General features: G+C 51.2%; 1 protein-coding gene across 8 annotated transcripts in view; it reads left to right on the forward strand.

The window, feature by feature from the left end:
- The window catches only part of LOC105469739 (SH3 and multiple ankyrin repeat domains 2), a 666,868-nt gene that overhangs the window by 614,988 nt on the left and 29,178 nt on the right, over nucleotides 1-22,702 (forward strand). For 5 of the 8 annotated variants that reach the window (XM_071074114.1, XM_071074115.1, XM_071074112.1 and 2 more), the window contains 4 exons: nucleotides 16,078-16,213; nucleotides 16,727-16,806; nucleotides 17,067-17,088; nucleotides 18,431-18,451. In XM_071074114.1, coding sequence (XP_070930215.1) covers nucleotides 16,078-16,213; nucleotides 16,727-16,806; nucleotides 17,067-17,088; nucleotides 18,431-18,451 — 259 coding nt within the window. Of the gene's footprint in view, nucleotides 1-16,077; nucleotides 16,214-16,726; nucleotides 16,808-17,066; nucleotides 17,089-18,430; nucleotides 18,452-22,702 lie in introns of all 8 variants that reach the window. The other 3 variants (XM_011721220.2, XM_071074117.1, XM_011721226.2) reach the window with 2 other exon arrangements.

The following is a 22,702-nucleotide window of genomic DNA, read 5'->3' on the forward strand; positions in this document are numbered from 1 at the left end:
CTCCATAGTTTGCCTTTTCTAGAATGTCATGTAGTTGGAATCATACAGTGTGCACCCTTTTCAGATGGGCTTCTTTCACTTAGCAACATGCATGTAAGCTTCCTGCAGGCCTTCCCATGGCTTGGTAGCTGATTTCTTTTAGCGCTAATATTCCGTTTTCTAGAGGGACCAGTGTGTTTGTCTTCTCACCTCCCAAAAGACATCTGGGTTGCTTCCAAGTTTGGCAATTATGAATAAAGCTGCTCTGAACATCTGCATACAGGTTTTTGTATGAACCTGTTCTCAACTCATTTGGGTAAATACCAAGGAGCACAACTGCTGGATCATAGGGTAAAATTTTGATATTTTGTAAGAAATTGCCAAACCGTCTTCCAAAGTGCCTGTGTTGTTTTGCGTTCCCACCAGCAATGATAAGCATTCCGGTTGCTGCACATCCTCGCCAGCATTTGGTGGTGTCAGTGTTTGAGATTCTGGCCATTCCATAGGTGTGTAGTGGTGTCTCACCATTGGCTTGATTTGCTAATTCCACATGATGTGGAGCATTTATTTGCCATCTGTGTATCGTCGTTGGTGAGTTGTCTATTGATATTTTGCCCTTTTTTTTCACTCTTGTTGCCCAGGCTGGAGTGCAGTGGCACCATCTCAATTCACTCTAACCTCCACCTCCCAGGTTCAGGCGATTCTCCTGCCTCAGCCTCCCAAGTAGCTGGGATTACAGACATGTGCCACCACACCTGGCTGATTTTTGTACTTTTAGTAGAGAAGGGGTTTCACCATGTTGGCCAGGCTGGTCTCGAACTCCTGACCTTAGGTGATCTGCCCGACTCGGCCTCCCAAAGTGCTGGGATTACAAGCATGAGCCACCATGCCCAGCCCCATTTTTGAATTCAGTTGTTTTCTTAGTGTTGAGATGTAAGAGTTCTTTTTGTATTTCAAATACCAGTCCTTTATCTGATAAGTGTTTTGCAAAGATTTTCCCCCAGTCTGTGGTTTATCTTTTTATTCTCTTCAGAGTGCATTTTGTAGAGTTTTTAATTTAAGGAAGTTCAACATCAATTTTGTCTTTTATAGATTATGCTTTTGGTGTTGTATCTAAGAAATCATCACCAAACTCAAGGTCACCTAGCTCTTCTCTTAAATTATCTTCTAGAAGTGTCATAGTTTTGCTTTTTACATTTAAGTCCATGATCCACTGGGGGTTAATTTTTGTGAAAGATTCCAGGTCTGTCTCTACATTCATTTTTGCATGTAGATGTCCAGCATGGCTTGTTGAAAAGACTGTCCTTTCTCCATGGAACTGCCTTTGCTCCTTTGTCAAAGATCAGTTGACTCTATTTGTGCGGGTCTATTTCTGGGCTTTCTATTCTGATCATTGGTCTATTTGTCTATTCTTTCACCCGTACCCCGCTGCCTTGATTACTGTAGCTGTATAGTAACTCTTGAAGTTGGGGAGTGTCGGCCCTGTGACTTTGTCGTCCTTCAATATTGTGTTGGCTATTTTGGGCCTCTTACCTTTCCATATAAACTTTAGGATCAGTTGTCAGTATTCACAAAATAACTGGCTGTGATCGAACTTAAGTCTTTTAGGGGCTACTCTGAAATATGAGCTGCCTTCCAAGGAACATCAGACATTTGATGAACTAATATGAAATACAGCCCAAAACAAACACACTGAAAATAACTGAAGGAACCAATATGCAGGAAGAGTAAGTTTAAGAAATGGATTATTAATATGCTCAGTGAGATCAAAGAAAATATTGCATCATTGAAATAAAAGTAGAATGTTCTTTCTGAAATGATCATTCAGAGAACAAAATAAGAGTTCCTGAAAATTAAAAATATTATAGCGGGTATTAAAAAAAATTGTTTTTGATACAGGTCTCGCTCTGTTGCCCAGGCTGGAGTACAGTGGTGTGATCATGACTTGCTGCAGCCTCAGCCTCAAGGGATCCTCCCACCTCAGCCTCCTGAATAGCTGGAACCACAGCCACATGCCACCATGCTTGGCTAATTTTTTAAAGTTTTTTTTTTCAAGGAACAAGGTCTCACTATGCTGCCCAGCTGGTCTCAAACTCCTGGTTTCAAGCAATCCTCCCACCCTAACTTCTCAGAGTGCTGGGATTATAGGCATGAGCCACTGCTCCAGGCTGGTATTAAAAGTTTGAAAGATAGATTGAAAGATAAAATCGAAAAGAATTTCTCAGAAAAGAGAAAGATATGACCTTCGAAGAAGAAAGATAATAAAATTAGAAGGTCAGTCCAGAAGGTCTACTGTGTATAAAATAAAGATACCTCAAAGAGAAAATAAAAGAAATATTTAAAAAGTAATTGAATGGTCAGGCACAGTGATTCATGCCTGTAGTCCCAGCACTTTGGGAAGCCAAGGTGGGCAGATCACTGGAATCCAGGAGTTCAAGACCAGCCTGGGCAACATGGTGAAACCATGTTTCTCCACACAACATCATTAGGCGTGGTGGCATGCATCTGTGGTCTCAGCTACTTGGGAGGCTGAGGTGGGAGAATCACCTGAGCCTGGGAAGTCAAAGCTACAGCGAGCCATGATCACACCACTGCACTCCAGCCTGGGCGACAGAGCAAGACCCTGTGTCAAAAATTTAAAACAAACAAACAACAACAACAAAAAACAGTTATTTAAGAAAACTTTAAGCTGGGCACAGTGGCTCATGTGTGTAATCCCAGTGCTTTGGGAGGCCAAGGTGGGAGGACCACTTGAGGCCAGGAGTCTGAGACTAGCTTGGACAATGTAGCAAGACTCTACGAAAAAAAATAAATTACCCAGGCATAGTAGCACATGCCTGTAGTCCCAGCTATTCAGGAGGCTGAGGCAGGAGGATCTCTTGAGCCCAGGAGTTCAAGACTGCAGGTGAGCTGTGATTGTGCCAGGCTGCACTCCAGCCTGGGCAACAGAGCAAGACCCTGCCTCTGAATTAAAAAAAGAAAAATACCTTCTAGAACTGAGTTTCCTTATGGAAAAGGATCAATAAGTACCCAGTATAAGAGAAGAAAATAGACACGCCAAAGCACATCAATACATTTCAGAAAATTTGGAACAAAGAGTCTCTCACAAAGTCTTCCAGTAGGGAGGAGATGGGCAGCAGAGAAGGAAGGCAGACTCCATACAACAGATCAAAACAGGAATGGCATCAGGTCCTTCACAGCTCACCTGGAAGCTAAGTGAAGCACAGCCTTCAAGATTCTGAAAGAAAAGTATTTCTAGCCTAGAAGTTTATGGCCCAGTATAGCATTTATTTTGGAGAATGTTCCATGCACACTTGAAAAGAATGTATACGCTGAAGTCGTTGGGTGGTCTAGAATTATCCATTAGGTCAAGGTGGTTGTTCAGATCATTTGTGTCTTTGTTTTTGCCTGTTTTGTCAATTTGAGAAAAGGGTATTAAAATTTCCTCCTGTGTTTGCGGAGTTGCCTCTTTCTCCCTTTAATTCTGTCAAATGTTGCCTCATTACACTGATACACTGTTATTAGTTGTGTAAACATTTATGATTGTTATATCTTCCTTATAAATTGCCTCTTTTATCATTCTGAAACATTCCTCTTCATTTCTGGTAATACTTTCTTGAAGTCTGCTTTTTAATAACAGTTTTACTGAGATACAACTCACCATAAAATTTAAGCTTTTAAAGTGCACAATGCAATGAATCTTAGTTAATTCACAGTTGTGTAACCATTAGCACAATCTATTTTTAGAACACTGTGTCACTCCCCCAAAAAAACTCACACCCGTTAGCAGTCATTCCCCATTCATCCCACCCCTGCTTTTTAACTATTATGAGTAAAAGCTGCTATGAACTTTCATGTACAGGTTTTTGTGTGGACATATGTTTTCACCACTCTTGGCTGTATAAATAAGCATGGAATTTCTGGGTCGTACGGCAACTCTATGTTGAACATTTTGAGGAATTGCCAAACTATTTTTCTAGTGGTTGAAATCGATTTTGTCTGATATTAACAGCCATTCTACCCAGGAACTATCTTTTCCAATTTATTAACTGTCAGCCTCTCAGTGTCTTCGTATTGAAAGTGTATGGACAGCATCACTAGGTCTTCTTTTTAAACCGTCTTATAAGGCCTGATATTTAATCGGAGTTTTATCCTATGTGACATTTAATAGAATTGTTCATGCGGTTCCATCTCGGGTTACAAGTTTGTCTTCGGTGTATCTCCTTGGTTTGTTTTCTTTTTCCCTTTGTCTGCCTCATTTTGGATTATTTGACTATTCTTAGAACCTTATTTTAATTTATCCACTGGTTTTACGCTGTACCTCTTCACATTCTTTTAGCAGTGGCTCAGGGATTACAGTATACATTCTTAGCTTTCCGTCATCTACTTAGAGTTCAAATAGTATACTTCATGTAAAATATAAAAACCCAGCAGCCATAGAGGTGCATCTTCTTCACTCCTGCCTCACTTGATTCTATAATTGTCATGCGTGTTACACCTACACACTTGTAAACCCCAAAATCAGTATTATTTTTGCCTAAAACAGTCATATCTACTTTAAAAATTAAGAGGGAAAATCGTCTTTTATTTTGTATCCAGGTGTTCACCATTTGTGGCACCCTTTGTGCCGTCCATAGATCCAGTCCCACTTCCCTTCAGCTTGAAGAATGTTCTTCAGCATTTCTTAGAGTGCAGGCTTTCTGGCAACAAATAACTTGGTTATCATTTCTTTATGAAGGTCTTTATTTTGCCTTCATTCTTTAAAGAATTTTCACCAGAAATGGAATTCTAGTTGTTTTTTTTTTTTACTTTCACCTGTTAAAGATGTTGTTCTTCTCCATGGTTTCTGATGCAGTCTGCCATAATTCAGTCATTTTTCTGTAGAGTGTGAATAATGTAAATAATTTCTCTGGCGGCTTTAAGATTCTCACCTTGTCTTGGGCTTTGAGCAGAATTGACTATAATGTGCCTATATAATTTTTTTTAACATTTATCCTTTTGGGGATTCACAGGCTTCTTGAATCTATAAATTTTTGTCCTTCACCTACTTGGGGAATTCCTTGGTTATCATTTTTTCAAATATTTTTTCTGATTCATTTTCTCTGTCTTCTTTGATTCTAATTTTCTCCCCTTCTGGGACTCTCGTTAACCTTATGTTAGACCTTTTGACCCTTAATACTCTGTTCTACTTTTTAAAATCTTTTTTTCTCTCTTCTTTGGATTGGATACATTCTTTTGGTGTGTCTTCAAATTCACTGATGATTAGCTCTGTCATATCCATGCTGATGTTAAGCCTAGCTGATGCATTTTTTAATTTCAAATACTCTACTTCTAACAATTCCATATATTTTTAAAATTTCCTTGGGATTTCCTGTCTTTTATTCATTATAAGCCTATTTTCCTTTACCTAGTATTGTTATAGTAGCTGTTTTTTAAAGTCCTTGTCTGATAATTCCAACATCTGGGTCATCTCTGGGTTTGCTAAATAAGTTTGAGTTGTATGCCAAATATTGTGAATGTTATGCTGTGGCAATTCTGGATTATATTACATTCCTTTGATGGGTGTTAATGTTTTCGTTTTAGCTGATAATGAGTTTGGTTAAACTCAAATTGCAGCCTTTGTCTGACCTGCAGTGGCAGCAGCTCAAATTTCAGCCTTATCAGCAAGCTTATTTGAGTCTTCCTTACACACACAGCTCAGACATCAACCAAAGACCTAGGAAAAGTTTACACACAGAACATGAAACTACCCTTCTCTGGCTCTTTCTTTTCTGGAGTTCTCCCCTCACTCTGGCTGCTATGGCCACTGTGGACTGTATCCTCTAATTTCTATCAGAACCGCAGGTTTGAGCAGGATCTGGATTTAAAAAACAGAAACAAAACAAAACCGCAGGTGACTCACACCATAATGCATCCATTGCACAAAGCTTCTAATTTTCAACTCTCTTCTAAAATCTGCCTGTCTGTGTGCACTCTCCAGAACTTCTCTTCAGAGAATTCATTTGTTGGTTTGGGGGTGGGGATTGTACTCTGTCTAGATTTTATAGCTGTTACCTGCAGAAGAGTTAGTCTCAGGAATTTACCTATTACCCAGCCAAACTACCAATTAAGTGTACAGATAAAGCCATTTTCAAATAGTCAATGTCTCAAAAAATTATCTCCAAACTCCATTTGGGGAGAAGATACTGGAGGATGTCCTTTACAAAAAAATGAGGTTTTTGAACCAAATAAACAAATGCGAGGATTCAGGAGATCCAACACAGGAAAGAATCAATCAAAAGAATCCTGAGGATTAGAGTAATGGGGACAGCTGCTAGAAAACACTTAATCCTGGTTGTTCAGTGCCGATCAAAAGTCTTCAGGAAATATTTCTTCAGGAAGACAAACTTAAAATGGATAATGTATTTGAAAATTCTGAAAAGAGATTTACATAATTAGGGAAGCATTTGGATTTGAATTATTGTTAAATACATAGAAAAACCAACCAACAAACAAAATTATTTTGCTCTAGGGAGAACAAAATGTACAGGAAAAGACAAAGTAACCATAGTATACTATATAGTTTAAGCTATGAATACATTTGACATAGTCATGATGTAAATCCTGAATGGCGATCTAGTTAAAATTTTGATATAAATACATCTAGAAGATGGTGGTACTAGGAAAATAGTGGGGAGGGAGGATTTTTTAAAAAGAGCTAAATTAGTGGTTCTCAACTGATGGTGTCTTGACCATCCATAGGACATTTGGCAATATCTGGAAACATTCTTGATTTTCATGCTTGGGGGTGGAGATTATTGCTGGCAGCTGGCAGGTAGAATTCAGGGACACTGCTAAACATCCTACAATGCACACCCACAACAAAGAATTAATTGGTCCAAAATCACCATAGTGCCACATTTCACAAGCTCTGAGCCAAGTCATCCTTTTCCATCACAGTGTGTCAGCAGATAATATCAAAAATGTAAATATCAAGTAGCAAAAATAGGTGTTCAAAGATGGAGTGATAGATATAAAATTAAATAGCTGAAGGCTCAGAGTGAGAAGTAAGGCTGGGTGGTGGGGTTTCTGTAAACTCTGTGTATGTGTATGTACAACTTTGATATTTTAAGTAACAATTTAAATGGAAGAAGATAATTATTTACAAGGAAGGCAGGTATGCCCATTCTGCACAGAAATTCCCTGGACTGTAGCTGATGACAGGGTTGGGTTCTTGCCATCTCCCTGGATGTGGCTGTGATTCACTCACTGTAAATGTCTCCATGTCTGTACGTAAGGGTGATGCATGGATAGGCACATTACTCTTTTTTTGGAGTTAACTAGATCCATGATTTCTCAACAGTTTCTCTCAACTCCAAGGCAGTTATCCCCAGGAGCTTCAGTACTTACCTGAGCCTTCTATAAATCTGGCAAGTGATCAAGCCATACCTTCCCCTGGTGGCAGCATTCCAGAATTGCAGGTCCAGGGTTTTTTGAGGGGCACAAAAACCCCATGAAAGCTCAAGATGCCAACCTGAGCATATGAGGAAACAGCAAGCATTTCACCTATTCTGCAGTTTCTGTGTCTGCTGTTTCTGTCACCACATGAGCAATTTCTGGCATCTGTTTTAAGGACTGTAGCTGGTTCCAAAGTCTCATTGCAGGTTAAATTGATTTTAGGTTTGTTTAAAGGCTGGGAAATTCTAAAGATCCCAAAGCTCTTTCTTCCTCTGTCTCTGCTGAACTGGGTAGGGAAATGTAACTGAATTATCCAGTCCTGCCTTGTTGCTTGCTGGTCTTGCCAATTAATTTTACATTGAGTTGAGTTGCCAGCCATGTGCCTTTGCCCCACTCTCCCCATAGAAGTGTTGATGGGCATTGGGGCACACTCTGTTGGCATCCTCATGCCTCGTTGTTAAAGTGCTCACCTTCACACAGGGAGCAGGTGCACAAAAACGGAAAGCCACAGAGCGCACAGCTTTGACCTTGGTATGTTTCTTACTTTTGGGGAAGGACTTCATCCAAAGCTTGTTTATTTTGCAGAATAGGATGAGAACTTAAGACCAGCATGGTCAATGGGAAGTTGGAGCAGCCTCTTTGGTTGGGGCTGGCTCTAAGGCAGCAAGGAGTAGGTGCTGCCACTTCATGTAGCTGTGCAGCTTCTGTCCGGAAAATGGAGTCACACTTCCTCTTCACCGGGAAAGGGGAAGGCAGCTGGGAGCATGGGCTCCACCCTTTGTGTGCCCAGCCCAGGGAGGACTCCAGTAACCTCTAGGACTCGCTGTGCTATGACTCGCACAAGGCAGAGACACTTCCCCTAAAGGCAGAAGACAGTGACATGGACCCATCCTGGCGGACACCCTCTTCCTGCAGACGGGTCCCCCCAGCTCCTGGACAGAGGAGCAGGGAAGGGAGGGACAGGATCTGTATCCAGAGGCCTCACAGACATCTGGGTCCAGTGGCAAAAACTTGGGGGTGGGGGGACTGGCAGAGGCAGGAAAGACAATCTCTTCTCAGGGACCCATATTACATGCCTCAGTTAGCCCTGCTAAAGGGGACAGTTTCGATAGGACCTCTGTGGTTTGGGGAAGGGCAGAAGCTCTGTTACAAGCAAGAGCGTGGGAGGGTTGTGGCCTCCAACCTGCACTGCCCACTCCCTCCCAGGGCTGCGGCAGTCATTTTCCAATGGCAATGCCTCTGAATTCCCACTCACAACACCCCTTCCCCCAGGACCTTTAAGATGCCCCAGCCACCAACCTTGACCCTGGGTTTGCTAACAGCAGCAGCAGCATCTGGGGGCTGTGGCCTTTGCATGCCAGAGCTGCCTTTGCCATCTCTGCAGGTCTGGGTGGACTGCGTCCCCAGGGTCTGCTCCTCCAGTCCCTGCCTCCCAGCTTCCCTTTAACTGAGACCAGTCACTCCTGGGTCACCTGCTGGCTGAGACACCTCCTCCCTCTCCATCCCAAGCCTGGTACAATATATGTAATTGCAGGGGATAGGAGATGGGAACTGTCCCTAAGATCCCAGAGGAGAAGCTGTGGCCAGTCTCCTGGGAAAGTAGGCACAGCTATGGTTTGTCACTTGAGTTCTTAGTCCATTTGGGCTGCCGCAACAGAATACACAGCTCAGGTGGCTTAAACAGCACTTATTTCTCCCAGCTCAGGAGACCAGAAGTCCAAGATCATAGCACTGGCCGGCAAACTGGTTTGCAGAAAGCCATCTTCACAGGATGCAAAGGGTTGCTCTAAGGTCCCTTTTATAAGGGCACTAATCCTGTTAACAAAGGCTCCGCCTCATGATGTAATCACTTCCCAGAGTCCCTGCCTCCCAGCCCCATCACACTGGCAGTGAGGGTTTCGACACATGGACTGGGTGGGGGACACAGACACACAGCCGCTGCAAGTCCCCAGCTCCCATTCGTGGCCAGCAGGGTGGGCTGAGTCAGAGCTGAAAGACAGGCGGGGCGAGGGGGCGGGGAGCTGAGGAAGGCTGCCCCGAAGGCCACAATGCTGAAGACCCAGGCAGAGCCACATGCCGGCTGGCCGCGCTCTGAGCTCCTACGAGGAAGAGTGCAGCGCTCCATGCTGGGAGCCCCTCCTCAACGAGATAAACAGGATTCGGGGCCATTTTTGCTCTGAGGCCAATAGCCAGTGTCCCCACACTGGGCCCCTGGGGGAGGTCATGGGACCAAGAGCCAAGGCTGTGGCCCAATCAGTGTACGCTCACATTGGGCAGTGCTGGAGACCTGTGCCACTGCCTGGGCAACAGCTGCTGCTGCAGGGGCAGGTGAGCCTCAGTGGGCAGCAGACAGAGACGCACTGTGGCTGAGGGCTGCTATAGAACAGTCCTCCGGGTGCTGGCCAAGAAGGCCAGGCAAGGCATAGGCCTGGTGACGGGGCACTGCAGGTGGGCAGCTTCGACCAGACAGGGACTCTCCCACAGCTCTGGAGGCCAGAAGTTTGAGATCAAGGTGGCAGTAGCATGGGTTCCCTCTAAGGCTGTGAGGGAAATCTTCCAGGCCTCTCCCATAGGAGCTGGCGGTTTCCTGGCAACCTTTAGCATCTCAAAGCATCACCCTAATCGCAGCCTTCATGGCGCCTTCTCCCTGTGTGCATGTCTCTATATCCAGACTCCCCTGACTCCCTTTCTTTTGAGACAGGGTCTTGCTCTGTTTCCCAGACTGGAGTGCAGTAGCACAATCAAAGCTCATTGCAGTCTCAGCCTCCAGAGCTCAGGTGATCCTTCTGCCTCAGCCTTCCAAGTAGCTGGGACCACAGGCACACACCAGTACACCAGGCTAACTTGTATTTTTTGTAGAAATGGGGTCTCACTATGTTGCCCAGGCTGGTCTGAAACTCGTGCTCGAGCAGCTTGCCCACCTCGACCTCCCAGAGTGCTGGGATTACAAGTGTGAGCCGCCACACCCGGCCCAAATTTCCCCTTTTCATAAGAACACTAGTCACCTGGGTCAGACTCACCCTAATGGCCTCTTTTTAACTTGCCTGTCTCTGCAAAGACCCTCTTTCCAAATAAGGTCATGTTTTGAGATACTGGGGGTTAGGACTCCAGCATATAAATTTGGGCAGGACACAGTTCAGTCCAGAACAAGTGTTCGGGGACACAGAGATGATGCACCAGTAGGCAGGGTAGGGCAGGGGGCAGACTCTGCCCTGCCCCAGGACTTAGCCCTGATGGCGGCCTTAGGGGAAACTGGAGGGGTGGGATGTGGGGAGGGGTGCTGAGCATTCTGTCGGGAAAGGTCAGTGTGGGCAGAAGGTCGGGATGGATTCTCTGTGCTCAGTTGAGGGGGACAGGGCAGGTGTGTGCCCAGCAGCATGTGGGCACCATTCACCCCCATGAGCCCTGGTGCCCTGTGGTGCTCCCGACAGACAGGCTGTCATTGCCTGAGGTCAGAGCCGGGGACAGGCTGTCAGTGCGGCCAGGTTCTCACCAAGGGGGCTTCCTGTCCTGGGCCTGTATGATGGAGGTCCCTGTGGCACACTCATGGCCTGTGCCCTCTTGGAAGAATCTAAACCACACCCTGGAGGGGTGCAGAGCAAATGCGTGTTGCAGGAGTTACTACCGGTCTGAGATCATTTGCAGAGCCTCTAAACACGCCGAAAAGTCACAAGCCCCACTCCTGCGGGTGCCTCCCAGCCCCAGCTGCTTTGGGGAAGTCGGCATTTTTAATGCCTTGATGGTATTTAGAGTCTAATTACAAACGCGCGTCACTGGGACCACATGCTTGGTGCTGGAACTGGCTCTTCATTGATGGAAACAATGTGGTTTCTATATTAAGTGCAAGATTCGGAGCCACTTTCCTGGCTTTTGCAAGTTTGAGCTGGGGTCCCCCACAGACCCCTCCAGACCTCATGTCCATGTCTGTCCATTGGGCCTGCATCTAGGGTTCAGGGTAATGCAGAGTGGTGACAGGCAGGGTGGCCACCTGCCTGTGCCCTAGCACCCACATGACATTCCCCCATTCTGCCTCCTCCTCATGCTCAGAGAGGCTGTTGAAGGCCCCTTGTAGACATGCCTTTCCCTCTGCAGGGGAAAGATTTTGGTCACAAGGTGAATGTTTTTTGAGAGCCAAGCTCTGCCACAGGAGACTGGCTTGGGAAGCTTAGATTGATACAGGGCTCACCAGTCATCTGCAGCTTCCCTAGGAAATAGAAATCAATTTCATGAATGTCACCCGGACTGCTTTTGAGACCAGCAATGTGCAGAGTTCAATCTGTCCTTTCCCAAAATTCTAAATGCAGATGGCATCAAAGGCAGTGATAGCAGTTTTCTGTTTCACTGGTGGCTGGCAAGAGCCACAAATCCAATGCCCCCTCAAGCTGAGAAAGTGACGTCACAGCCCAGGAGGCTGGGGCGGGTGGGCACAGCAGCTCTCTCAGCCCCAGCTAACAGCAGGGGAGAGTGCCGCATGCAAGTGGGAGGCCCAGCTCCCCAAGTGCGAGGGTTCTGATTTTTCAATGAAAACTGAAATTCTAGACTTTTTATGCAAAGGTTTCATACTCTAAATTGTGACAGCTAAGTTGAAACTGACTGAGGCACTGTGTGGGTGGGATTTGACCCTTGGTAATCGCTGGATGGGGACCAAAGGGAACATCCTAGGATGTGTGTGGATGGTTTGAGGCCCTGTTGGCAGCACATCCCTGCCCCCAAGTGCTTGCCAGGATAGGAAGCCATGCTGTTTACTGAGGACACCCCACTAGAGAGGCAGGTGTCCTGCCCACGGGCACCCAGCAAGCAACAGGGCCCCCACGGGCTCTGGACCCAATAATACGCTGATTCTGGAGGGGTGCAGGCCCACCAGGACCAGGGCTCTCCGGATACCATCCCACCATGAAGCGGGAGGGAGGGCCCTCCAGGTGGGGCTGGGACTGCAGGGGAGCTCTTCCAAAGCAACGTTGTTTGGAAGTGGCTCATGACCTAGGAAGACCTGGGCGAGACAGATTCTGGAGGTCAGAGGGGCATCAGATGCCCAATAACTGATTCCAAACCTAGCTCCACCCCTGCAAGCTCTGTATGCCCCTTTGTCATCAGCTTTCAGAGAAAGCCAAGTGACGTTTCCAGGGCCCATGGGAGCCTCATTTCCTCCCAGCTGTCCTGAGCAGGTCCTGCCATTTGCTGCAGTCTGCTGAGGGCAGCAGGTCTATAAGGGGTACAGGGGACAGAATAAGGAATTGGGGAGCCCTGCTGATTAGGAGTTAGGTGGAAACAGCAGCTTCTGCAGACTCAGATACGAGACATCACATCTGGGCAGCCAGCCTGCCCCCGTGCAGGAACAGCTCTGGCTGGGGCAGCATGACTGTGTGGAGGTGTCGCCAGAACGTGCCCCCAGGCTGTCGGCTACAGACAAGGAAGGTGCTGGGGCCACCAAGGTCCTCGGCCCCACAGCCAAGCTTCCTGAGAATCCCCCATGAGTGGCTCATTCCCTGAGAGGCCCTCTGGTCCTTTTCCTAAAACACAGTCTCCCCTGCCCAGCGAAGAGTAATGTCTGTCTCTGACACTTCAGAGGAAAAGGGCTCTCCAGCCCCTTGACCCTTCCAAGGCACAGGAACAAACTTCTCCCCCAAAAGTGGCCAAGGGCCAGCTCTGGCCAAGATCATGGAAGGACAGCATCAGCCATCACAAATGAACCACAGGAGACTCTGGAGGATGAGGATTCTAGGGAGTGAGCCCAAAGCCGTGATGCTTAGCAGGCGGCAGTCGGAGGCCACATCCCCAGCCCCTCCCTGCCTAAGCAGCCGGGCTGCTAGAGTCCCCAGCAGCCCAACGAGCCCTCAGTAGGCCCCAGCTTGAGCCTGGCTTCTCCAGTGACCCATCCTTGTGCCAGTCCCATAGTCTCCCCAAGCATCAGATCCAGAGAACGCCCCACAGCGGGTGGCAGCAGTGAGCAGGCAGTAATATGCACTTTCTTGCTTGGAGCCCCCTCAAGGCCTGGCACTGGGGGCCTGCCCAGAGCAGGGAAGCTGGTCCTAGTCCATCTCAAGGTGGGGCCAAGTCCTCCCCTCTCTACCCAGACCCCTGGGGATCTAGTGGCCGGGCAGCTGGGGGCTCCCTACTGTCAGGTCTTCTCACCAACGTCTCACACACTGGCCTCGTGACTCCTGAGCCGGGGCAGCCTGCCTCCTCCATCTCAGTTTGAGGCCCCAATGTCTTGGTGCCCCCCACATGTGTTTGGTACCTCATACTCACAGCTGCTTCGGTCACATGTCTCATCTCTGCATTGGACCTCAGCACTCCCTGGCCCATAACCTCACCCTGGCATCCTGGGCCCAGCTCTCAGGCCTTTTCTGCGCCCCCGGCCCCCTAACTGCTTCCTTGCCTATTCCCACCCCAGGACTCCGCTTCACACTGCTCTTGCCTGGTGGGTCCAGGCCTCTGTTCCATCTCCTTTTACTTGGCTCTGCCTTCTTAGGTGGTACTCAGCCACCTGAAGTTATGTGTTCACTTCTTTGTGTGTTGGCCAAAACTCCCTCATGAGGACACAAACTTCCCACAGATGGAGACAGAGACAGCTGAACTGCCTGTGCCTCATGGCTTTCAGTGGTACCAGGAACAGAGACACTGGAATGACTGAGTGAATGAATTCCTGAGCAACAGCCGCTGCCCAGGTGTGCCGATTGGAGGGGAGAGAACCGATATAACGTGTGGCTTGTGTTCGGTTGCCTGTCTGTACCAGAGCAGCAAGGGTCCTGCAAGCTGAGGTCTGCCCTCCGAGAATTCTCGGCATTCTCTTCCTTGATCTGGCTTCTTTACTTCCTAAATCCATCTGCTTTCCTAATTACATTCTGAGAACCTCAGTAAAAGGGACAGCCCCAGGAGTCACCTTGCAAAGACCACTGCCGCTGTAGGTGGGCCTCTCTCCCAAGGCCCCACTAGGATGGTCCTGCTCCCAAGACTGTATCTTCAGGGCGGTTCAGGGTGATCAGCTGTCCAGTGGGCCCAGGACATTGGATACTCACTGCTGAAACCGGGCAGGTCTGAGTACATGGGAATGAGCCGGTCCCACAGCAGAGACTGCAGAGCAGCTGGCGTGGGGACTGCCCTGGCGCCACTGAGTCCTCCCTGGGCTCGTCACAGCTCTGCCTGGAGGAGCTCTGCAGCCATCTTGGAGGTGACTGAAACTGGCACATCCTGGGCCTGTCAACAGTATGGGGAGCCGGGCGGTACCTGCTTCTATCCAGCTCTTACATGGGTGTTGGATTTGTGAGAATCCACCAAGCAGCACACAGGTTTTACGTTTTCTGTTTGTGGCTACACCAGATGTTTAGTTTTTGAAAAATCCATAGCACGAGGAGGATATGCGCACAGCGCAGTGTGGCCGGTGAGGGGCATGACTTCTTGGCTGTTGTTTACCGTCAGGGTGCTTTTCTTTGTTCAAAGGTGGTGCATAAAGTAGCTGTAAACTTCACCTTCCCGGGCTTCCTCCTCCCTGCTGCCACCTAGAGACAGCTGCCTTTGGGCTGCGCTCCCATTCAGGAGCTGCTGGGATGAAGGTGCCAGAGGCCCCCTGTGGAGCTCAGTTCCATGGGCAGGGGTGGGGCCGGGGCCTTTTCACAGCAACATTTGAAAACCACTAAGGGTTATTCCTGCAGTAGCCAGGGTGGGCAGTGTCAGCCCAGACGCCCACCCAGTTCCAGTCTCTATCTGTCGGGTTTTCCTCTGGGAGTGGCGTGGGGCTGGGAGGCAGAGGCCAAGGCCATCTGCTGCTGAGCGTTGCTCAGGGAGGTGAGAAGAACAGACAGCAGAGGGCCAGGGCCCAGCTCCACCTCTGCCTGTGGGATGGCACCCTGAGTCCGTTCCTACTTCTGTGCCAGGTGCATTTGCCACGGCAAGAACAAATGGGGCAGAGGAGGTAACCGGCTCCTAAAGGGACCAAGAGCTCCTCAACTGCAGGGCAGTGGCCACAGCGTGGCAGCCTTGGGGGTCCCCAGCCTGCCACTCACCTTCCCAGGAGTACTGGGGCAGCTAGCTATCCAGGCCAGAACGGGGACAGGGCCCCCACTCTGTGAGCGCCCTGCTGGGCCAGGCTCTTCTGCCTTCCCAGGCCTCTGGAGCAGGAGAGCAGGGAGGGAGTGGGAGGAAAAGGGCCGCGTCAGTGTGATGTGCGTTCCCAGAATATATGAGAAGCAATTAAGCGCCACGTTTCCTCCTCCTATGAGGATGCAAAGCCTGGCGCTGCAGCCCAGCCCTGGAACTTGCCTGTCAGGCTCTTCACATGCCGTCTCTTGGTGGCCGTGAAAGTTGCCCCAGGCCTGTAAGAGTGAGCACGTGAGGATGCTCAGGTTAAATAGGAATCGGCCCTTCCTCCGCAGCAGCTGTGGAGGACTCATTGGAGAGCTGCAGTGTCACAGGAGGGCCTCCCCGCCTCCCCTGGCCTGCCCTGGCCTCCTGAGCCAGTTAAGTGACCTCCACAGTCACAGCAGCATTCATTCTGGTTTCCCCAAAAGCACCTTTGCTCCCAAAAAGATGACGATCTCACTCCCCTCGCTTCCCTGCATTCGCCCCCCTTTTAGGAGCCCACATGTCTCTGCCTTGGGTGGGTGCTGGCTGTCTTCTTCTCCGCTGGCTCTCACTGACGCCATCCTCCCCGCCTTCCCACAGGTTAACAATGAGAATGTTGTCAAAGTCGGCCACAGGCAGGTGGTGAACATGATCCGGCAGGGAGGGAATCACCTGGTCCTTAAAGTGGTCACGGTGACCAGGAATCTGGACCCCGACGACACTGCCAGAAAGAAAGGTACATGCCCCACATTGCCCAGCTCCAGCCTGGGGCCCTACCAGGGGTGGGTGGGGGTGGGCAGGACAGCTGGGGGGCAGTGGGCCCTCTCTCTAGCTGATTCCACACTTCTGAGAGCCCAGGAACAGGGACAAGACTGGAATTTGCCGCCAGAGCCCATGACAATGACTTGGGGCTCACAGGCTGCCGGAACCATCCGTGCCCCACCAGGAGTGCCCTTTTAGTCACTAGCAGGGGTCCCTTCCGCAGGCTTCCGACTCAGTGTCCCGTCCCCTCCCTCCCCCTGCCCAGGCCCACCCATGAGAGGGCAGCCTCTGCACTGCAGTTCAGAGATACAGCAAGATCCTCCTGAGCACCAGTCCTTTCCCATCATAAGCACACCTGCACAATCCCTGACCACCGCAGCCAAACAGCCTGAGACCCACCTGCCAGCCACAGGGCCACTGCTGGCCTTATTCCTATGTCTGGAAACATGGTCTGGTGTCTCACACCCATCTCTCCTCTGCCCTCCAGCTCCCCCGCCTCCAAAGCGAGCACCGACCACGGCCCTCACCCTGCGCTCCAAGTCCATGACCTCAGAGCTGGAGGAGCTTGGTAAGTCGCACACCCAGCCCAGCCCCATAGTCGCCATGCCTGTCCCTGAGCTACCCTTTGCAAAGCAGCAGGCTGTGCATGACCCCATGCTTGCTCGCTACCCCCTTCCTGCCCCTGTGCCCAGACGTGTGTCAGGAAGTGCCCCTGCATGCCCAGCAGCCCCACGTGTGCACCTCCCTCGGAGCCTCGCGGGGAGTTGTTGCTAGTCCTGCCTTTCCTCTTTTCTGTTTATCTAACATTGTTTTGTTTTGAATTTTTGGGCCTCTCACTAGTGGATAAAGGTAAGCAGCCCCACTGGGTCCCCAAAGCAGCTCCCCCTGCTGTCTAGGGCACCCCCACCAACATCCATCTCAGTCCAGGCCTCAGAGGCCTGCGCGAGCTGCTCCCCATGTGGCTCAGACCAGAAGGCTCCATCCTCCAGGGATCTGTGTAGATAGCATGGGCTTGGCAGAGCAGTCTGGTCTGCACAGCAGGCCTAGGGAACTCCCGGCACCTTTGTATAAGGTCTGCAAGGAACAGAGAGAGGCTCTGGCCCTCTGACTCCATCTTGGAGACAGGGGAAGGGCGACAAGCAGCCACGTGGGCCATGCTGGCCACGCAGGATCCTGTTCCGGGGAGTCACCATGGAGCCCAGGGACACCTTTGGAAAGAGGGTGGTTCTGAAACACACAGAGATGGCATGTGGGTGGAAATGTTTGCTCCACTGGAGCACAAATTGGAGCTGGTGAAGGCAGCTTACATGGGCACGGAAAAAATGAGCCCCTGCCCAAGGCCCACGGTCCAGTCCAGCTGGCCCAGGAGGTTGAGAGCCAAGCCCCGACCGGCACTCTCACTCACAGGCCCTGTCCTCCCTGCACTCCTGGCACAGGCAGCTTTCCCGAGAGGGGTCTAGCAAGTGCTGCCACAGTGGTGAAGCAGTAATCATCCTTCCTCGGCCAAGGGTGCTGAGGGCGGCCAGGCCGCCTCTCACAAGGTTCTGGGCTGGAGTCTGAGGACGGGCATGAGGCCTCAATCCAAAATAGCAGCCCTGCAGTGGCACTGCCCCACCCACCCAGAACCAGTAGTGCCCCGCGTGGGAAACCCACTTCCACGTGCCCCAGCCTCACAGTCGATGGAGGAGGTGGCCAGCCTCCAGGCCCTCTCCACAGAGGCCTGTCCTGGGGCTCCCCAGAGAGACAAACCCAGCAGCTCTCATCTTTCCAAGGGGTGCTCCCACGAGCTCAGCTCAGTCAAGAAACAAAGGAATGAGGCAGGAAAGGCCACAGGTGCGCTCTGAAGGCTGGCGCCACCACCTCTGCTCATGTCTGCTCTGAGAACTCATCCCCCACTTTGGCAGGGTGCTGGTGGGACAAGAGGTGCTGAGGAAGAAGGAAAGCCCCTTTCCACTGCCAGGCAGTAGGTTAACGAGCAGGGCAGACAGGACAGAGTTGTGCGGGCAGCCAAGGTTTGCTGCTCCGTGGATAGCGCAGCCTGCGTTTGCAGCGTTCCAGACAGCCCCTGCCCGCTGCCCCAGTGCCAGCCCAGCCTGCTCCTGAGGCGCCCGGAGCTGACAAGGCCCGAGTGTAGGCTGCGGGCGGGCGCTGCATCCTGGTGGCTCACGGCGCTCCCCTTTCTGTTTGCAAGCCTCAGTCCGGAAGAAGAAGGGTAAGGGAGGCCCAGTGTCTGTGTCAGCCCCCTGCCCATCACCCCCCCGTGGAACAGAAACCTCCTTTGTGACGCCGTGCAGTCTTGAGTGTGCCGCAAAGCCTTGTGTTGCCTTCTCCCACCGGGTCCTGCCCGAGGAGCCCCACCCTGGAGCACATCCGTCTGTCTGTTCTTTCTGCTTGGCTTCTCCTGTCTGTGATTCCCCAGCGTGTCCTGTGTTTCTTCCCTGACCTGTGTTCACATCGTCATGACCGTGAAGCTGGCAGGACCCCTGTTTGGTCTTAGCTGGGCAGCCTTCAAGCTCTGTCTGTGAGGCCTCCCGGGGCCTGAGTCACATGGGGCTCCCTGGATGGGGGGTTGCAGGCGAGCAGAGCCCCTGGCTGCATTCCTGACCCTCAGGAACCCTTTGTGGTGGGCAGGAACTGCCTCCCTTTAAGGCCCGGAAATCACCCACTCCCCAAGAGGCCGCCCTGTGCCCCGTGCCTGGCACTGGGGGGGAGAAGGGAGCAGGGTGAGCTCTTTGGCTACACCTCCCCACCCAGGGCTGGTGTGGAGTGGGAGACTGGCAATCACCATGGAGTGGGCAGGCGGACCGCAGGCCCCGGATGGACTCGGTCCCCCTTTTCACAGCAGCAAGCACATTGGGGGACACTGCTCGCCTGCTGCTGGACACAGCTCCCCCAACAATTAAAAGCAGCACTCCCAGCTTTTAATTCATCTCTTGGAGTTGGGAGGACCCTAGCATCTGGCCAGAGGCACCGGCCCTAAGGCAAATCTTAACTGTGTCCCAGTCATGTTAGATGAGAATGGGTGAAGTGGGCATAGAACCACCACCGCCTCCTCCCCTGGCCGTCCCTGCCTACCGCCCCCGCCTGTGCCATCCTAGTGGCCTCTGAGCAGCAGCCCCAGGCTTGCACCAGCATCCTACGGCTGCCCAGAAAACTCCCAGCAGGCTTTCTAGGCCCCGTTGCTGCGCCGAGGATGTGGACGCCCGGGATACAGAATACCCTTCTTTCTATGTCGTGCAATTACGTTTCTGTGTGAACGCCCCTTCAATCCAAGGCCAAACCCCAGCTCACAGGAACGGCCCTCTATTCATCACCTACCCGAGGAAGACGCCCGCACCACGGGTGCCCATGGACCCAGTTGCCAGAACAGCGCGGGACAACAAAACTCCCTTGTCAGGGAGAACAGTTCGGGACTCAGGTGGCTGAGCCGCTGTGGGCACCTGTGGCCTGCTGGGACCTGGCCCCATCCACACTGCCCTTCTCCCCCAGTGTGGCATCAGAAGATAAGAGTCACAGCCTGCACGGCCAGGAGCTCCAGAGAGAGAAGATCCACCTCCCGTCTGAGCAAGAGAACCTGACTACAAATTCGAGCTTAAATGCCCCAGAGCCCCAACCCCAGCTATAACGGGGGCAGGGGTGGGGGCAGGCAGACCCCAAAGGGACCAGCAGCCGTGGCCTGGCCTGGTCACACTGGGGGGTCCAGCTGGGGACTGAAGACACCGAGGGGTACTGACAGCCCCTGCCTCCCGGGCCATGAGCGCATCCCATGGTGCACATTGCGAAGTGTGGAGCACACATTGGGTGTGCAGCAAATGCTCCAGGACCCTGGTGCTGCCTCCACCCGTCTCTGGGAAGACTGGCCTCTCCTCGGAAAAAGCACTCACCACACTCCAGAAAGGCATGTGGAACAAAATCCAGAAAGGCATGTGGAACAAAAGTCAGGCCTTTGCAGTTGTATTGGGTTGAAAAGTGACCCCCAAAGTTCTGTGAATGGGACCGTATTTGGAAATAGGATCCTTGCAGATCTAATCAAGATGAGGTCATGCTGGACTTGGGTGGGCTCTAAATCCAGTGACGTGTCCTTGTAAAGAAGGAACAAGCCAAGAAACACCATGGATTTCATCCTCCCCAGACCCTCTGAAGGAACCTGACCTTGGACTTCCAGCCTCCAGAACTGTGCAGGGATATGTTTCCATTGTTTTAAGCCCCCCGGTGCGTGGTCATTTATCTTAACATCCCTGGCAAAGCACCTCAAATCCCAACTCTGTCCCCTGCTAGCTTTACCCTGCTTAGTGATCCCAGGCTTTCAGTTCTCCATCTGTAAAATCTTTAGTGTTTAAGTGTTCTCTGAGCACCTGCCCTAGACCCCAGACCCTGTGCTGGGCTCAGGCAGAAGCCGGCTGTCAGGCAGGATTTGGGGTGGGGCCTCTGCCCCCAGGCACATGAAGGGGACTGTGGCCTCCACCCTGCCAGGTACCTCTGACTTGTACCTTCAGACTCTAGCCCTTGGAAGGTGTGTGACTCAGAGCTGCAGGCCAGGACCAGTCCACCAGAGTCCAAGCACACACTTCCCACCCTGCACTGCCTCTTTGGAAGATTAAACCAAGAGGCCAGCCAGCTGGCAACAGCCGCTGCTTCTAACACACACAGCTTCTGTCCTCTAACATCTGGCACTGCAGATGTGTTTTCCTTTTGGAAATAGAGTGACATTTATACTCTCACCCAGAGACAGGATGTAGTGGCACTGCACCTCCAGAGAGGTAGACAGACCACTTCAAGCTCACATAAGGGGAGAGAGCAGTGGTTGAGAACCGATAGGGTCCCTGGATCATCTTGGAGGATGTGAAGCAGACCATGAATCAGGTCCCAGGAAAGCTGAAGAGCTGGAGCAGCCCTCTGCAGCCCTCCACAGGGTCTGGTCTGCTGCTTTCCCCCGGAAGGTTCTGAAGAGTCGATGGGGAAACAGCTGGGCACTCTGCCCCTCAATGGAGCTGGCTCCCAGGCTCTGGGCCTGCTGTGTGGCCACAGGCAAAGGAACTCGCTGGACAGTGGACCTAGCGTCGCTTCAATGCAGAGCCCATTTCCTACCTGGGGAAGCAGGAGACTTGGCCACCAGGTGCCTGTGTGGTCCTGGGCCTCCCGGCCTCAGCATGGACGCTGGGATTGTGTCACTCCTCGATTTGGTGACTCCCTTGTGACTCGCTGAGGATGCAGAGCAGTGGCAAGATTTCTCTAGCACGGGGAACGCTGCTGCTTCCCCACTATCAGGGGAACCTGCATGGAAGTCAGCCCGTGGTCCAGAGTCAGCTCATGGGCTGGGGGGCTCTGGTAACAGGAAGGGCAGGCAGGTGACAAACCTACCACCTCCCCTCCCTTTTCCCTGTGCCTGGTCAGCATCACGTGTGTCTTCTAGAGAGAACACACGCTTGCTCAGAGGGCGGAAATGCGGGTGACTGCTGGGGCATCTTCATCAGCTCCTCACTGGAGTATTTTGGGATTTGACAGTTTCAAATCTGTCTGAGGCTCGTTTTCAGTCACTGAGCACTTCATTCGAAGACTGCCAGGGGCCAGATTCGCTAATCCCCTTCATCCGGAGTCCCTGAATAAAGACCTAGTTCTGAGCTTTTATAAATTAAGCATAATCCTTAGGAGCCTAGAATGAGAAGCAGGAATCTGCAGTCCTGTGGCTTCTCTGAAAAGTCTTGGAGATCTGGTAAACAAGATCTCCGAGATAGGGACTGAGCAAGTCAGGCCAGCACGCTCCCACTGCCCACATCCCCAAGAGACGAGGGCCAGGAAGGACCCACACCCCTGTGGGGGACCAATGCAGGGTTTTCCTTTTTCATTTGAATTACACTAACTCTAACTTAAAAAGGAATGCTAGCCCCTGACCCTGTCACCCCAACACGCCCGGCTGCTCTCACCTGTTCTGGTTCAAAAGAATGTTTGTTTTGGGGTTATTGGGAAGGGAAAGGTTTAAAACAGAGAACGAGCATCCACAGTCAAAGTGGCCACAGCTTCAGGGATGCACCTGCAGGGACTTGACCAACCCCACCCTCCGACGTGGCGACTGTGATGATGGGAAGGGCGCCCCCACCCCCGCCTCGTGGTTCTCCTGGACGAGGCAGAGCATGCCAGTGCTGACCCCAATCATTTCCAAACTAACATTCTGCAGCCGTTGCCCACCAGGGCCCAGGGCTGGGCAGCCCATCCACATGGCAGGCATAAGGCTCGGGGGACCCCAATCCCAGCCCCAGCTCCCGCCTGGTCCCATGGTTTGCCCCTGTATGGCCTTACGCGTCTCAGACCTGAAATGTTTTCGCTTCAACAAGGGAACAATCCCTTTACTACAGCCAGCTTCTCATGAGGATGAGAAACAGGATGATCAGCCCAGAACCTCCCCCTGATTCAGGGATGGTTGTCATTATTGACCAGGACACCTGTCCTTCACCCCGGGCACACA

This window comes from Macaca nemestrina, chromosome 12 (assembly GCF_043159975.1).
Source record: "Macaca nemestrina isolate mMacNem1 chromosome 12, mMacNem.hap1, whole genome shotgun sequence".
Taxonomy (NCBI): Eukaryota; Metazoa; Chordata; class Mammalia; order Primates; family Cercopithecidae; genus Macaca; species Macaca nemestrina.